The sequence below is a fragment of the Haemaphysalis longicornis genome, unplaced genomic scaffold (genome assembly GCF_048455015.1).
Source record: "Haemaphysalis longicornis isolate Haplotype H1 unplaced genomic scaffold, Haemaphysalis longicornis Haplotype H1 scaffold_1, whole genome shotgun sequence".
NCBI classification, from domain to species: Eukaryota; Metazoa; Arthropoda; class Arachnida; order Ixodida; family Ixodidae; genus Haemaphysalis; species Haemaphysalis longicornis.
The window spans coordinates 114,751,957-114,770,334 of NW_027526203.1; the positions used below are offsets into that span (position 1 = coordinate 114,751,957).

Consider the following 18,378-nt stretch of genomic DNA (forward strand, 5'->3'; position numbering starts at 1 on the left):
TGTGCTCAGTTCTGTTGGAAAAAGCCGATCAAGTGGCTACTGTGAACACCAGGCACGGTCGCGTAGTGTTCGACCGTTTGCTGTACCCGAGTTGCACCCTTGCGCCAACTTGTTCTATCTGAAACAAAATGCTGTTGCCTCAATGTATGCTGCGACGGTCATGCAGCATTCGTTCGTTGTAACCGAGCGTTTGTTATAATTGCGGCTGTTATAATTTGACTCGACTGCATACCTCTCCGCACCACGTAACAATATTGCTGAGAATTCTACTGCTGCAATAAGTTGTCCGGTTTGCTGGTGGCTGTTACATCACTGGTTGAGGCCAGTGCAATATGTTCTTAACGCACTCTCTCCGCTTTGTTGCCTAGCAGTGTGCCTTTTTCTTGCGTTTTTATGTGTCATGGAACAATTTGCATACACATGGGTGTAGGAGCTGTTTCACTGCTTCCGATGCATCTGCCGGCTTTTTGCTCAACAGGCCATTTATTGCTTTCACGTTGAAAAAAAAAAAAAGGCATTTCAGTCCTACACATGCACTACTCAACAATATCTTCATGACTGTGCAAGCACAATTCACCGCAATGCTCACCCAACGGTGCAGAAATCAAACAGTGCATGGCAACTTGTGTGCACCCACTGTCAAGCTCACGTTGCTCAAGGCAAAGTGAGACAAAATGGACGATGGTGATGTGGACCCTTTATTCACGGCGAGCGTGCCATCTCGGAAAACGAAAAGTGATCCCGTTCGCATAAAAGTGTCGCTATACAATGAATGGTGTGATGAGCAGTGGCAGTTCTCATGAGCCACCCCGGCCACCAAAGCCCCCACCGCGACCACGGCCACCAAAGCCGCCGCCGCGACCGCCAAATCCACGGCCACCAAAGCCGCCGCCGCCACGACCACCAAATCCGCCCCCACCGCGGCCACCAAATCCTCCGCGGCCACGGAAGCCTCTGCCGCCCCTGCCACCACGGCCTCCTCCACCTGTACGGGGAGCAAAAGATGGGCACTGCAGCACGGCGAGGCAACATTTTAAGCACAGAGCACTTTAGGGGCTCGCCTTGTCGGCGTAGCTCGCTCGCTGGACCCAAGTAAAGCCCCACGGCATACCGTCATAGCGGCCTCCCACACAGGCTTCGAAAACCAAGCAGTTTATATAGTCATAGCCGTTTGAAACTCATGACCACTGGCACTTGTCATACATCTCCCCATTGTTTAGCGCAAAGAAAACTGCAGGTACATTTAAGGCAAAACATACATAACTAACTGGCAGCACCCGCATTCATTTAGCTAGGAACGCTCCTCGGGTTGATTTTTATGACTGCATGGGAAATGGCAGTGGAGAGAAAAAAAAAAAGCGTTACAAACTGCACAGTAAGGTGCCGGCACATGCGGGAGGAAAAGTAAGCACAAAAAGAACAGAACTCCCGCTGGCGCAGTTTCAGGCAGGGGGTGCGTGAGCACAGCAAAGGTGGGAAATTTGAATTGCACTGGACAAACCTCCGTATCATTCATCAAGAGAGGAGTAAGACAGGGCGGCGAAGAGCGTGATGGGTGGCAGCAGAGAGCGGATAACGGCACTACTACCTATTATAGCGAATCACTGCTCTGCACTTCCGACAGCTTTCACATGGAGTGGAACGGCTTTAATTTCTTTCTCCTTTTGTGCACTGTGCATCCACTTCTAAACCACCACGTGATGCTTTCAATGTTTGTTTTGAATTTACTACAGACATCGTTTTTACTTCACGAGGGTGCACAGACGACACTCAATAGCTGTTGCCTGCTCGCAGGAAAACGGGAGTGCTACTCTGCTTCGGAAATTTTAGGACTGTACACATTGTGAGAATCCTTTGCTAGTAGTACCGTTGGAAGAAGTGCTAGTAGTGCTTTGTTAGTGCCATTGGAAAAATTAAGATACAGGGTGTGCAAATATGAATTGAACAGTGCTTCATCAAATAGTTCGATTTGCGATTCAAATATCCACTATTCAATATTTATAAATTTTCTCGAATGTGCCCGGCCCCGCATAAGCGAGAGATGTCGGTGCACGCTAAGACACTGCTGCTGCACTATCTGCTCATTTTCAGTCTACTTGGCAAGCTTAATCCAAATCGCGCTTTTGAAAAGTGCGCCTTCTAGAGGCCGCAAATATTATTGTGCAGCACGGAGTAATGTGCAACTTCATCGATGAGATCGCCGACTTTGCCTGCCATTTTGAATTCTGCGACCGGGTGTTTCCGTGTTTGTGCAGCATCCGGTAAAGCAATGTTGTCGCTGCTTTGGTTGTTTTTTACATTAATTGTGTTAATTTAAAAACTAGAGGTGCAGGCTTTTTTGCACGCCGTTCGTGCATCTTCAACGTAAAGTAAGAAACTACGTTGATTGCTGCACGGGGGTAGTTTATCAAATACCGCTGACTTGTGGCAAGGTTTACGTGAGCCAAACGGGAAGATGTGTTAATGTGCAATTGCGAGAGCATGAATTATCGATACAGAAAAGCGCGAGCGGGCATCTCCCCACTCACTGCTCGGCATGCGCGTGTAGGCCGTGTAAGCCACTCTTTAAAGGGACACTGAAGTGATTTGTAAACATTGCGGGATTACAAGCGCAAATTGTAGTCCGGAGTCCATAGGCCATGTTTCGACCACTCTGAGCGCGTTTACGCGAATTTATTTAGTAGAAAAATCAATTCGAAAATGCTGTCCTCCTCTCTGCACCCTCGCCCATTTTTTGTGGCGTTTTTGTGTGACGTCACAAGGAGACGAGCTGGCAATTGGCTGCGCTACTGCACGGTTCGCCGACCTTCCGATCGAGTCAGTCGGCCCAGCGTTTAGACCGCCGGCCGCCGACGGGTCGTCGCAATTGGCTCGCTCAATTGAAACTAAGCCACAACACGGTTGTGAATGGTAGAATGTGCTTGCTTTACTTTGTTAGTTTGTACACCGTAATCTAGCTCCAAGTCGAGCCAAGGTCGCCTCACACAAGCGCTGCACAAGGGCACATGCGACGCTTCGCTGACTTTACGCTAGTAGGAAAATCTAAGGCCACTTGAAGGCGGGAGAAGAGTCAACGAAGGCAATATTGGTACTAAGGAAATAAAATCAACTGAAACTTTTACCGTACAGCGCAAAATTAGGGAGCAGGAAGCACTTTTTTGCGCTGGGTGAACAAGCACAGCGGTCAGCAGCACGACCGCACATCTGTGAACGCTTTTCCGTCAAAGAAATGCAATGGCTTGACGTGAAATATTGTGGAAGTTTGGGGGACGCTTACTGCCCGGGCGCTATACAACAAATAGTCACCTAAAGTACTTCAAATGATAAGACTAAATAAAAGTGTAAACTGGTTATACATTATATACCTTATATATCCAACCTCGGCACAGCTGGCCTGTGGCCGAGTGGTCTGAGGCGCTATGTTATCATTTTGCAAGACGCAAGTTCAAATCCCCGAGGGTACATCGTTTTTTTTTTTTTTTTTGCCAGTTGATTTTTTCGTTTTCAGCCGATGTTTTCTAAACTGAGTTCACCATTTTCGGCCGTAACGTTCACTGCTCCATGAGCGAGTTCACAGAACGTGCGCTGACTGCCAGTGACGCGCTAGCGAGTTCTCGTTAGCGTGCTGTTGCCACAAGCACCGACTGCTTGCGGGCAAAGGGCAGAGGCCTGAATCAGCACACCCTTGGCCTGGTGCGAACACGCTTTTTACGATACAGGCATGAGTGAGGCAAGCTCCGAATATGCGGGAAAAGCGCATGGCATTTGAGCATCAGCGGTGACGCGGAGGACGTTCATCCACTGCGTAGGCCTCGGCTAGTGATTTATACTATTCCAAGCCGTCCTGGGAGGCTTATCTCAGGCATTTTACAGCCGACAATATGGTAGAAGGGCGGTACGGCGATTACCGAGATATCGAGAATGCCCATCCAACGATGCCGTCGGAGGTCAAGCATGTTGGTTTACAGAACCGAAACCGAAACTTGTTTGAATGCTAACCTCGGACATCGTCCAATCACGGTGCCATCTCCTCGCGACGTCACAGCTCTAGTTGGTGCGGCCGCCACCGACCACGCATGGTAGTTTTTCTTCTTTCCCGCTTTATAAAATAATTAACGACTTATCAACCGGATAAACGATAAAAAGTGTGGTAATTTGAGCCAGTCTACGCAGTGCAAGCAAAACCGGGTGCTTGAAAAATTTACTTCAGTGTCCCTTTAAGGAGGTTAAGGTCTTGTGTCAGTGCCCGGATAGCCGGGCAACAGAGATACGCGAAGCATATTACATAAAAAAGCTGGGTCGTGAGTGCGTCAGTGAGTCAAATTTATTGATGACCGAGGTTAGGGTATAAGATTTGTTGGTTTTTATTATCATTATGCGAAGTTTTTATTATCGTTATTGGTTGTTATATTGCACATGCGCAGTGGCGGTGTTTCCCGATGTACTTATATGTGACTTTGGTGTAATAAATGTTAGTTGCAAATCTGCGCCTGTCCTGTGATTCGTCCCTTTTTGTGGCCGTCCAAAATTGCGCAGTTTTTTACTTTACGTTGAAGATGCACCAACTCGCCCACCAACAAGTTCTTCTAAACTGGTGTATGCTTTCTGCAAGAATTTTTTTTGTTTATGTTCTGTACCACAGGGGAAGAATTGGCGTGATAGCCTTACTACTGTTACTATCCCTTTGTTGAACCAATGAGCGGTTAGTGCAAGTCATCCCTCCATCACTTGTCCTTGATGTTCGCCGCAGGCTTCCGAAGGAGTGCCTCAGGTTCCCTGATCGTGATACCATAGCAAGCTTCCCTTACACGGTGTAGCACAGGCTTGTGTATGGCCACGATAGTGCGAGCCTTCCTTCACAACATATCGCTCACGCTCGCCATGCGCTTCTGAAGAAGGGCCTCATCGTAGTTCGTGATTGTGGTTCTTCCGTGTTTTTGTTCATGCTCACACTCTGGAGTTACAGGGCGCTGTCTCATCATTGCCTGCGACTGCAGCACAAGTCATTATTCGGTACATATCGTGTCCACTCCAGGGTGCTTTGGCGACTAATGCAAGCAAATATGAGTTTAAAAAAAAAGCCTTCTTCAGATTGTAAAAACTTAATGACTCCGGAACATGTGAAGCACCTTCGCTTTTTGCAACAATTTTTTTTTTGTATTCGATATTCGATTCGAAAGCCGCCACTATTCAATATTCAAACACCCCTAATTTAAGATTGATGTGAAGACAAGTACACTTGTGGTAACCAATGTTCAAGATCGACTAGAATTCACAATGGCCTGTACTCCTTGCAAGGCTGCCCTTTAAACATGGTGGTCACCTGCATTGACATACTATGTCCTAAGCAGTCCCTAATAATCAACATTTTTCTTCTTGGGCCAGGTTACTACCATAAGTGAAATTTACTTGCTAGAATTGAGTTGTACTGCTCAAAAGAATTCCTTAAGCTTGCGTTTGACAGAATATGTAAAGTTCACTGCCCGAACATAGGGCCCAATATCCCATAAAAAAAAAAAAAGTACGAAAGAAAGGAAAAAAAAAGCATGCCCATTACTCTTTCACCCTCTTTGGCCATTGTCGCTACTTGCTGAAGAAAGCTGTCTCTGCAGTACCCTGACAGCCACCAACTACCATTCACTTTCTGTACAAAGACCAGTGCTTCAAACATTCACCACTGAAGATGTGCATTTCTTTGAAGTGGTAGCTTGACCTAGTTCTGCAGCACGCTTTTATGCAGTTTTCAATCACATTGTGCACTTCATGAGACCAGGAAATATTTTTTTGTTCTTCAGAAATTCGCCACAAACCTATTTAAAGCAGCTCAGCTGGAAAGATCTAGGCTGCACGAAAAAAATTTGGGCCCCGAGTGAAAATCTGTTCCCAAAATTGCTTCCGTTACACAAATCTACAGCAAACGGCATAAAAGTTGCAATACTATAGGCAACCTGCAGCCTTTGAAGCTTTTTATTTTAACCTAACTACCCTATTTTCCGGTGTATAAGTCAGTTTTTTTCTGAAATTTTTGTTGGTGCGTTTTATCCACCGGTGCGACTTATGTATTGAATAAATTTTGTACGCGGCGGCCGCGCGTGGGCCACGCTTCAAAAGGTGCCTGTGTGCTGCGTGATGTCAGTGCACACTAAGAGACACAGCTCTATGGTCTAAATGAATGAATTATTTGTTGACGAGTCAGAGGAAGAAGGCTTCAGTGGTTTTGCCTAAACGCCGTCTGTAAGTACATGCCATCTGTGTGTATCAGTAAACCATTTTTGAGAAGTTAGTTCTGTCTAGTCTTTGGACGGCAGATGCCTGTGCCTAGCACTGCTTACCGGGGGATGTGTTCAGAGGCGGCGGTCGCTGGAACCATGTACTTTTGCCGCACTTTATAACGAACTGATCCTGTATCAGTTTACCTCATTAACAAGTGCACTTTGTACACCAGTGCGTCTTATACACCGGTGTGACTTATACATGTTTTTTCCCGCAAAAACTGCCATTTTGAAGTGGATGCAACTTACACAAAAAAGCGACTTATAGACAGGAAAATACGGTACTCTATTTGTTATACCTCTCTGCAGCCTGGCGCACGCACCTTGTCTACAATGCATGCCTAATAAACACAGCTGCACAGAACATGCGCAAAAGCATTGCCATGTGGTTTTATTTTGTCGGCAGCTAACATGAAAGAAAAAGGATTAAGAGAGAAATGGAAACTTGCTTCGCAGGACCGACGGGCAGCCAAGCAAGCCTAAGTTAACCAAACCAAAACTGGGCAACAAAAATAATGAAATTAGCCTGAAAAGCTTCTGGTGTCAAGTTCTTGAACTTTTCAAATGGAACCTAACACAGACACCCACTCTTTCAGCAAGTCGGCGCTCTTAAACATGACAAAAACAATTCAACACTGCCTGGAGCATGAAACGTGTGCAGTGACCACATTGGCTTGGCAGCCATCCAGCCCGGTGGGACAGCACGCCTCACCGCATTCACGGTGCACACAACCACCACCTGTGGATCCGCACGTGAAGCGAAGGCCGACTCACCCCTGCCGCCCACACCCCTACGGCCACCTCCTCGAGGCTGGTTGCCAGGCAGGAACCTTGCAAGCGGCATCAGCTTGTTGGGGTCAATGTAGAACTGGACAGGCGGAGAGAGCGCAGTGGTGATGGCGGCCAGGCAGGGGCTCACGGAGAGAGACTGTGGCCTTGCCAGTCTCAATCCGTCAGCTTGCACACGTGCTATTACCGTTAGATGTACAGCCGAGACATTTTGCGCCAGTGTCACACAATGCTAGGCCTTGTGAAATTTTTCTTATCAGTCAGTCACAAAAGCTGCCTCCTCCAAAGTGCTTTCAACTGGCGTTTCACTTGTTTGCTCAAATGCCCGGTGTAGAAGGATCATTCCGTCCCCGCCATAAAGTCGACCATCACGGATTTGGTCCGTAAAAACCGTGAGCCATCATCACATGGCCCACAATGCTCTCTCAAAGTGGTTTTGTCTAAAAAAATGTTTTTTCTGGCCGCCCTTGTATCTCCAGGGTTTAAAACAACGTTACGTCTGTCGAAAAATTCATTAAAAAATCACGTCTTTTTCAATCGCCGCCATTCTTTCGTGGACACCATGACGAGCCCGTGGACTGCTATATGCCGCATTTAAAGTATTTTTGCTTTTTTTTTCGCTGTCATTACACCAATAAAAAAATGCACGATGTTGAGCATTTTAAAATATTTTTGCAAATACAAGCACATTCTCTCAGTCAATGAAGCAATTGTTTGTGTTTCACCATTGTGGACAATCGGTAAAAACTATATTTACACTGAAAAACGGAGAAATGTGAGAAAACATTAGTCAAATTTGGAAAAATCTCGTTTCTGGCCCATATTCACCCCAAAATTGCACATTGTTGTACTCGCAGTACAAATATAGAACACAAGGCATTCACTAGTACAAATGATCGCAGTTTATGTCAGAAAGTGTAATCAGAACAGTTTTTGTTTTAGCATAGGAAAAATTTTTGAATTTGTACACCGACAGTTTTACCACGTTGTTCCACAGAGCATCTTCTCTGCACGGCATGCGCTTTGCTGCAAGAATACCTTTCCCTGCAGTGGTATTTTGTTGCGTCAGTACAGGAAAAAGGGATAATTCGCATGTTGGTGGGAGAAGTACAACGTGGAGCTAGCGGTGGTGTGTCCATTCTATAAGCACGTGTAGACACGTGCTCGTCTGACAGGACATAGACGAGCATTTAAAGCGTCAGGGCATGTTATACGTGGTGTCTTTTATGTATTCCAAACATTGCGAAATAAACAGCGGTGGAGTCATCCAGTTACGTGGATTTACTTGTATGCATTAGCGGGAATCACGTACACCAAATGCTTTAAATGCAAATCTGATGTCCAGCCAGCCGCTAAGTCTACTTGTGCTCATAGAATGGGCGCACCACCGCTAGCTCCACGTTGTACTTTTCCCACCAACACGTGATTATCCCTTTTTCCCGTTTTGACACTACGAAATACCATTGCAGGGAAAGGTATTCTAGCAACGTGAACCCGCTGAATCGAATGTCTTTCGTGCAGGCAGGCGCATGCCGTGCAGAGAAGACGCTCTGTGGAACAACGTGGTAAAACAGTGTCAGTGTACAAATTCAAAAATTTTTTCGCCTGCTAAAACAAAAACTGTTCTGATTACACTTTCTGCAATAAACTGCGACCATTTTTACTAGTCAATGCCTTGTGTTTTATATTTGTACTGCGAGTACAACGATGTGCAATTTTGGGGTGAATATGGGCCAGAAAAGAGATTTTTCCAAATTTGACAAATGTTTTCTTGCACATTTCTACGTTTTTCAGTGTAAATATATTTTTAATCAATTGTCCACAACGGTGAAACACAGAAACAATTGCTTCATTGACTGAGAGAATGTGCTTGTATTTGCTAAAAATGTTTGAAAATGCTCAACATCGTGCATTTTTTTGATTGGCATAATGATGAAAATGAAAAAAAAAAATGCAAAAATACTTTAAATGCGGCATAAAAGCAGTCCACGGGCTCATCATGGTGTCAACGAAAGAATGGCGATTGAAAAAGACGTGATTTTTTAATGAATTCTTTGACAGACGTAAATTTGCTTTAAAGCCTGGAGATAAAAGGGCGGCCAGAAAAAGAACGTTTTTTTAGACAAAAACACTTTCAGGGCACATTGTGGGCCATGTGAGGATGGCCCACAATTTTTACTGAACAAATCCGCGATGGTCAACTTTACGGCTGGCACGTTTGGCATGGAATGACCCAGAAGCGAGGCAAGCCCTGTACTATGCTCGGTTACAACTCAAGAACGGCACCACCTCATGTAGTGTATCACTCCGCCAAAGCGCTGGACCCGTGACGTCAGTGCGCGCGCGTTTTGAAAGGGGTTGCTATGAATGCATGATATCGTCTGCCTTGTCTCACGCAGCTTGTTTGTCGTCACTGGAGTCCTTTATAAGCATATTAAGTCCAAAAAATCACGGGAACGGCTCACGCCATGTTCAAAATATTCCCAGCAACGCCCTACTTGCGCCGCGTGGAGAAACATCCGGCTATTGTGATAAGGCACAGTGGCAACTTCCGGTGCCGTTCTTAAGTTGTCACCGAGTATAGACCAAGCGCACACTGGCACTTTTGCCACTTACTGCGACCCTGTTATCCCAAGCACAGCTGGAAGCAGGAGAGAGAAGGAAGCAGTTGTTGAGGGCACTGCACGCTACTACTCTGCCAGATAAAGAAGACCCCTCAAGTCCTGCCTCACCTTTTGCTGCTTGGGGAAGGAACTGGACTTGACGTCCTCCTGCAGCTTGACCGAGACGTACTGCAAACAGGCGCAGTCAAGGAGCAACGCCACTCTTCAGACAACGTCACCACAACGCTGCCACAGTCCTTGCAGCAAGAAAACGTTGCAGGCGAAACCTACATTTGGGTCTTAAGGTGTAAGACGCGAAAGCGTTATTTCGACTCCTAGGGAGCGTTTTCGAACGCAGTTGCTGTATTTTTGATCTGCGCTTCACGAGCGCTAAGGGTCAGCGAAGAGAGAGAGACTAGCAGCAAGGGTGTTTAATCACCATTTAAGGCCCTAACTTAAGGCCCTCAGCGCTTCTGTGGCTTAAGATAAGAGCGTCAAAGGTTGTGGCTGTGGGGTGTCGGTCAGTACGAGCAAGAGGGTGGCAGTGTTGCAAAGTGTTTATTCTGTGATGTCTACGCTGGACTGAACATTTTTGCTTTTTGCAAAAGGATAGAGAGTGAAGATCTTTGTTGCGGAAGCAATAGTCGGGGTTCAGGGACCGGGGGTAAAGATATGGTAGGGAGCTCTAGGGCGTCGGGTGCAGCAGCTCCTTCCCTTGCCCTCTCATCAGACTGTGCTGATCTTGAGGTAACAAGCAGGCCAAAGCTATCTCCCATGTCTCGATAAAAGTAGAATATGTAATGGGCGAGTTCTCCCTTGAGCGTACGCTTGGACATGGCTAGGTTGCGTGGAAGAGGGTGGGTGTTTTACCCGATTTTAATGTGTGATGTTCCCACCGATCGTATTTGCCCACATTTGTGTTGGTTCATGCTCCACAGAGTTTGCGATACTTCGGCGTTGAGACCGCCTTGACGCATGGGTAAAAATCGTGTTCCTAGGCATAGGATGACGAGACAACGTTTTTCGTTTGAGGGAAATACAGCAGTCATGGTCACAAGGAGCACAGTATGCGAGTTGCCTCGCTCTCTTCCAGACCCTAGTGTAGGGGTGTCCAGGTGACGTTATTAACTTTCTCAATTGTGGTAGGGAGCGTCTTACCGAAGCATCTAGGTATTCTCTCTGCAGATAACAGTTTAATGCCTTTTGAGAGTTTTTAAAGATGTCTACACTTCTATTCGATACTTGCGCTACTCGAATTGCCAAGAGGATGTCTTCAACTTCGGTTTCTGTGTTCCTGTACATAGAAGGGCCATGCAGTCACAAAGATTGCCTAAGTAGTCAACAAAGACAACTTATGCCTCGTACTTTTGTACATGCCAGAGTCGGTGAATACTGTGGTCTCATGATTTTGGAACTTTGCTCAAATGAACTTGATCCTGCCATATCACCTGTTCTTGTGTAGTTTAGGATCCACATTTTTGGTAGAGAAGAGTTACTATGTAGAGTCGCTGTGTCGGTGACATGTCTATCATTGTGCGCAGTCGCTTCTTTTCAGAGGGGTTCCTGTCTTCATACGATGGCCTGTTTCGATTTTGTTTTCCCAGCCTCTCTATTGGAGTTTGGTTTCTCTGATTTCTGCAAAAGCATCATGGTAACACAATGCGAGGGCCTATTCATCGCCACCATCATCAACATCCTATTAGGTCCACTGCAGGACGAAGGCCTCTCCCACTGACCGTCACCGCTCTCATCCTGCGCTGCCCGAGTCCACTCTTTGCCTCAGCATGTTGCTATTTCATCCCTCCATCGAGGTAATAGCCTTCCCCTTCTTTTAGACCCGTCTCTGGCTGTCCATTCTGTTACCTTGGCGGTCTACCGGTTGTCGGTTCATCTCAAGCTCAAAATGGCGATGTTGAAGAGTGCCTTATATTTCCAAGGAAAATTATCCACTAGTAAGGTTGCACCAAATATAGTCGCAATGTCTGTATAAGGCTGCCAATCCTGAGGACTGTTTGTTTCCTTTGCCTTTCTACACGCTCCTTTCTCCCGATTTAGGCACCCCGCTGTGCTTACAGTGAACCACAGGGCATTAGTTCTTGCTCTAATTGTAATTTTTGCAATGCACGCCTCTTCTATCGCTCTAAGATTATCTCGGAAAATTACCCAGTTCTGGTCGGCAGTACGGTTTGCAAAATTAACTTCAAAATCTAAAGAAACACTGGACAGCATGCGCATCATTTCGTCGGTATGAGCCATATAATAGTTACAGATGGTTTTTGTGGTTTTTTCTTTCGATGGGAGGGGCAGCAAGAGCTAGCAGTGCACAGGCCTTCGTATTGATAGGTTGATTTGTGAAAATTAAATCCAAAGTACGGTTGCCTCGTGTCGCTGTATGCATGACTTGCGTTAAATGAAACAGCTGCAATGTATGAAGAAATTGTGCACATTCATGTCAGTTGGGCTGTGTGCTTGGCGAGGATGTTTCTAAGTTTATATCTCACTAATTAAAGTCGCTGCCTAATATGATAATGCCCCGTGGAAATCGATCACAAACTTTATCAAGTGAAGCGCGCAGACGATCTACAAAATCAGGACAGCTCTGTGGTGTACGATAGCAAAACACCGATCGCGTACGTTACTCCAAAGAAATTGCACTGTCACTCACAGCAGCTCAAGAGGTATGTCCAGAGTGAAAACAGATGCCAGATAATCCCTTTTTGCTGCTAAGATAACGCCTCCTCCTCAAGAAGCAGACCGGTCTTTTCGAAAGATAGCGAAGCTATGTGATAGTGTTAATTCTTCGGTTTTGATGCTGTCTGTGAGCCAGGTATCTGTGCCAAGAATAATTTCAGCTGAACACACACTTGCCATTGCCTCGATAACATCAAGTTTGGGAAGTAAGCTGTGGAAATTTGCCAGAACAGAAATATCACACTTGACTCTGTTTGCACTTCCTTTGAGGTTCCCGTCATTTAGAGGGACCAGCATTATGCGGTTCCAACTGAAATGATGCGCGTGAAAACGCTCGCTATTGCCTGCCGCATGGGAATTCCGCCGATGGAATTTGAAGCAAATTGGGGTGGACTACACGGTTCACGAAGCGCAACGGGCTGTGCATCTGCCAATGAACGACGATATGCCAAAGGCTTCCGAAGGAGTACAAGAGCCAGCTCCTCAAGTTTCACCGCTTCGTGAATGCTCTCAGGCGCAAGCATGATGACGATTTGTCCCAAATTGGAAATGCAGACCAAACCCCCATGTGGTTCGATGCACCAGAAAACACCCAGATTGACTATCGAGGTGCGAGAAGTGTGTCCGTGCGCACGACCGGTGCAGAGCGGCAGAGACGCACCTTGATGCTGTGCATAACGACGGATGGCAGGAAGCTGCCGCCGTATGTTGTGTTCAGGAGGAAGATGCTCCCGAAGGAGAAGTTCCCTTAGGAAATTATTGTGGGCGTGCAGGAGTAAGCTTGGATGTCGTCCGACGAACTTGTTCACTGGGTGAAGACTGTCTGGGCAAACAGTCCGGGAGGCCTGCTACGAGGGAAAGCCCTCCTAGTGCTCGACAGCTTCCAAGGTCACCTGACAGCCCCCACCAAAGTCCGGCTCACAGCCACCCAAACGGACTTAGCCGTTGCTACCCGGAGTGGATGGCTGCAGGCGGTCATGAGAACACCCCGTCAGGGCGACTGAAGGGGGCATAGCTGCAAGAAGTGTGCGAGCGGGTCTTGAGTGCGTGGCGAGTGGTGTCATTTGACACTGCTGTGAAAAGCCTCAAGGTGACGGACATTTCACACTCAGTGACGATCGCCTCTGGGAGGACCTCAGAAGAGTTGAAGCTTGAGCCAGCTGGTACATAACTTTCAGAGTAGGGGGCAGCGCAATGAATGGAACGAAGCGAAGACGACACAAACACAAGCACTTACTAACAACCAAATGATTTATTGCATCGGGGCGCCAGTTTCATACACGCTGGTCAACCACCAAAACAACAAGGAAGAAAGAAAAGAGGGGCAGTGGAGAACGAACAAGGGAAAAAACACCAAATTCATTCCTAAAAAACGCACAGCAATGGCGACAGGACACGAGTCAGGTTTTCAGATAGCGAATCTCTTTCGATGAGCGAGACGCTCGGTGTACTAATGCAATCTTCACGGCGCCGAACAATGCAAAGAGCCTCGTAAATCTCGCGTACCTTCTGCTCCCAATAATGGCCCAATACAGTGAACAGATATACTACTTTTTTTAGGAATGAATTTGGTGCATTTTCCAATTTTCCTTCGCCCCTAGCCCTCCTATTTTATCTTTGCTGTTTTGAGTGGTTGACCAGCATGTATAAAACTAGTGCCCCGATGCAATAAATCATTGGGCTGTTAGTAAGCACTTGTGTTTGTCTCATCTTCGCTTCGTCCCATTCATTGCGCTGCCCCCTACTATGGGAGGACGCCGACGAGGTGAGCTCTTCTACGAGCGAAGAAAGTGGAAGCGAAATGGAGTAAGAACAAAACGCTTTTGTAGCGTCAATTGAGTCTCTCTTACACTTTGCCGCAGTCACGGAAACAGCACAAAGCGGCAGCGGGCCATCATCAGCCTGATTCGTGTAAGGGCCGCACCCAGGCAATATTTTAGGAAAAAAAAGTGCGGCCCTTACGCGAGTATACAGTTAAACTTCGATGTAACAAAACCCTCGATGTAATGAACCACGGAATTTTTTGTAACTTCAAGTGTACGCACACCATGTATTTTCACCCTCTGTGTAACGAAGTCCCGTTTGCCAGAATTTCAATGTAACGAAGTTTCATGGAAATTTAGGCACGAAATTTCAGTTGTAGAAGAAGATTTTCGGAGACGCAAGCGCCGAAACGGGCTCTCAATAAAACGCGAACGGCGACACGGCCACCCAATGCCACAGATGCGAGCCACGGAGTCCGTGAGCGAGCCCTTTGCCTACAAAATGGGTGGCGCACATACACGGCTGGCGCACTGTTTCCGTTTCTGTCGGAGCTTAATCTTCTACTAGAGCCATCAGCGTGAACCGCATGGAGTGTTTCCTCCCCGCAAAAACGCGCCCCTCAAGCCATAGGCACACTGATGCAGCCGCGGAGACCACTTGCGCGATGCGGGTAGCTCCAGCGACCGCTTCCAACCGCTCGCTGAAACGCAACTCGAGGGGCAAATGAGAGGGCCATGCGAGAAAAAGCAGATAATGCAGGCGAAATTTTCACTATAAAACGGCACACGCGCCGCTTACGAAAGCGCCCATCAAATATCCTCCACGGTGGTAAGCCTAATCGTCTCTAGCGGGGCCGCCGTCGCCACATGCCGCCACTTTGCTTTCAAGTTTGCTCATGCTTATGGGTTCCATCGTTCCAGCAAGCATTTGTGAATCTTTGAGCCTTGCACGCACATTTTTTCATTACCGCCTCTGCGATTGCGTGCCAGCGGCGCCTTTGCCTTGGCCAGAAAAAAGACTCACACTGCGCGCGGCAGTGGGAGGAGCCTGACCAGTTTCGCCAATGGGGAGGCGCGCACCCTATGGCGGGAGCTTCGAAGCGCTCGGGGATGCCGGCTGGCCACGCCAGAAACGATTAGGCTTAACACCGTGGGGGATATTTGATGGGCGCTTTCGTAAGCGGCGCGTATGACGTTTTGCAGTGAAAATTTCGCCTGCGTTGTCCGCTTTTTTTCTCGCATGCCCCTCTTCTTAGCCCTCGAGTTGCGTTTCAGCAAGCGGTAAGAAGCGGTCGCCGGAGCTACCCACATCGCGCGGCTGGTCTCCGCGGCTGCGTCAGCGCGCCTGTGGCTTGTAGGGCGCGTTTTTGTGGGGAGACAATGCTCCATGCGGTTCACGCTGATGCCCGCGTAGACGATTAAGCTCCGACAGAAACAAAAACCGTGCGCCAGCCGTGTATGCACGCCACGTTTTCGTTTGCAGGAAACGCTTCACGCGATGAACACTTCATTATAACCGCGAATTTCCTTGTACCGAAGTAAACTACGAATTTTATGGACTTCGTTACATCCAGGTTCAACTGCACATGGTCACTGGTGCGCGACCTGGGAAATGTCCATTTTAGACCAGTGCCAAATTAGAGGTGTCCAAATACCCCAAACTAGCAGTTTCAAGTACCTCAGCATAACATTTACGAGTAACCTTACAAGGTCGATACGCAGATGCCATTTGTGCTCTAGCACGACGTAAACTTGGTATTTGGAGGCACAAAATTAAGACTGCCATCCCATGTCAAACTGCTTGCTTAAGTTCTAATACACTCGTAAGACCCCTTCTAGAATATGCACCTGGAATCTTTCAGACTAAAAAGGACATCAATTAGCTCAAACGAATTCCGAGACTGACCGCACATTTCAATTACAACCATTACCATCGTCATTTAATGAATATAAACAACATAATGACAGTGCAAGCTCGCAGGAAAATCGCTAGACTTAAGTTTCTCTACCAACTATGGAACCGCAAATTTCTGCTTGACCCCTCATTGTACTACAGCCTCTTTCATCCCGGACAACCAGGAACTCTATCACCCTCTAAAATTCTCTCTGATATTTGCTCACACAAAACAACTTCAAACACCCTTTTTTTCCCTCGTACTATAAGCAACTCGAATGCGCTGACTCCTGAAATATTTCAGTCAAAAAATTTACATTCCCTTATAGAACGGTTACAAGACTGACTCTCCGCTTTTATTAGATTTGTATAATGCTCCCTCACCCCGACCCCCACCTTTTTCTTTTTTCCCCCTCTCTGTTCAATCATACCTGTATCTGTTGTTTTTTTTTTTCTCGCCTTTGCATTTTTGTGCAATGCGCTTCTGTATGTTTACCTTCATGACTATTTCTGCAATAAACGTAATATTTTGTGTACACCCCCACTCTTGCTTGGGCCACCAATGGCCTCAGTGCAGTATTGAATAAAAAAAAATTGTAGTCGTACTGCATATCCACATTCTGAATTTAGTAAGAATGGGGGACATGATGGTGAAAAAAAAGGAGGAGGTTAGGATTTTAACCATTCCCAAGGCAGTGGGTATCCAGCCCTTGCTTGACAACCACAGCCTCCCCTCCCGCTTCCTCAATACGGCTGCTGCCACTACTAGATGAAAACCACTAGAGGTGGGCAAATATTCGAAACCTCTAATACTTCCTGAATAGTGTTTGCTACTCAATTCGGAGCGCAGTTTCAACCTATGCAGTTTTTGAAGTTTCCAAATATGCTGAATTTACGAATAATATGGCAATAAAAATTGGCTGTACCGCAGAACATGCAAACCTTGGGCAAAACAAGTATGCCAGCTGAAGTGAAACGCTGCTAGTGTAAAAAATCAAGCCGAAATGAAGTTTGCCGTCAATATCGTGGCACGAGTGAGAAATCAAGGGTTACTGCTAGCAGTAAAATCATACCAGGCCTCTACCATTCACTGAAGAGGCAAAGGCCTCTTCAGTGAATGGAGAAACCAGTTATTAGAGAGTTTTAGCTGACCGTCTCGGACGGTCCGCTCCGCCCCGATAGCAAGCAGTAGCGCCATTGCGCATGCGTGGTGCGCTAGCGCGCTACCGAAGATACCGGAGTGGGGCCCCGCTCCGCTAACTGGGGCCGATTAGCGGACCGTCGCGGCAGCTCACGGTACCGTGCGGAATTCTAACATGGCTGCCCCCGCGATGCGAGCGCGCGACGGCGAACTCCGCTTCTTCAGTTGAAACACGAGCGACGAAGCCGCGAAAGCGCTTCTGAAGATCTTTCAAAGATCTTTAGAACGGAAGCGAAAAATGTCGACCGATGCGCGGGGCTGCTTCTATGCAGCGCCGAGAAAGGTAGCCTTGGCTTGGCTATTCCAAAGTTTATCGACTTCTTTATTGTGATTCAGAAAAATTATGCCACGTCAGCGACAACATTATACAAAAAAAGGATAAATGAGGCCAAGAAACACGGTATTTTGCTTTGTTTGGGCAACCAAATACAAATTCTTATGTTTCCTTTAGGATGAAGTTTTGGTTTACACGTGCACGCGAAACGGCCAGTCACGCGAATCATTCCCCGTCGAGGGAGATACGGTTATCGCTTAGCTAAAAGCCTTTCGGCTGCTGACGCTCCGGTTGTGCTGAGCGGAACGTCGAGAGCATAGCGGAGCGTCAAAAACGGTCAGCTAAAATTCTCTACTGACTGCTGTGAATACTTCCCACATTATTCACAGCATGCTGAGGAACCTGCATTTCTTTATGGAAATGTACACCAAATTTTTGTTCAACTGCTTTGCAATCTTAATTGTTTTTTAATTTTTTGGTACTATTTTCTATGACCCACCAGTACCGTATAAGTCGGAATATAGGTTGAGATTTCGTGCCACAAAATTTGCCGAAAAGACACACCTCGACCTATGTACCAGTAACTAGCATGATCAGGGTGTCTACCAAGTTGACATTTTGAAATTCCCCGAGTTTCCCAGGTTTTCCCTGAGTCTTTGATAAATTCCGTGAGTGACACAGAACTCTCTTATACGTTAACACAGGCTGACACCAGTTCACCGGTTGCTGTCACCCACTAAAAAGCGCTTTATAAAATAAAATATGACATTGGAATGAGAACCAACTTTTATCTCATTCAAAAAATAAAACATAACAGATTGGTAGTAAAATTCACAGTGAATGAAATATCGAAAAAAATGGTAACACCATGCTGCCATGTTGTCAGCTCGC

General features: G+C 46.8%; 1 protein-coding gene across 1 annotated transcript in view; it reads right to left on the reverse strand.

Moving 5' to 3' along the window:
• Positions 1-685: 685 nt before the first annotated feature.
• LOC144179378 (uncharacterized) overlaps positions 686-18,378 on the reverse strand; it is a 30,158-nt gene continuing 12,465 nt past the window's right edge. The window contains exons 4-6 of the mRNA XM_077707716.1: positions 9,794-9,853; positions 7,047-7,140; positions 686-985 (exon numbers count right to left, since the gene is read on the reverse strand). Of these exons, the coding sequence (XP_077563842.1) occupies positions 798-985; positions 7,047-7,140; positions 9,794-9,853 (342 nt within the window). The 3' untranslated portion in view covers positions 686-797. The remainder of the gene's footprint in view (positions 986-7,046; positions 7,141-9,793; positions 9,854-18,378) is intronic.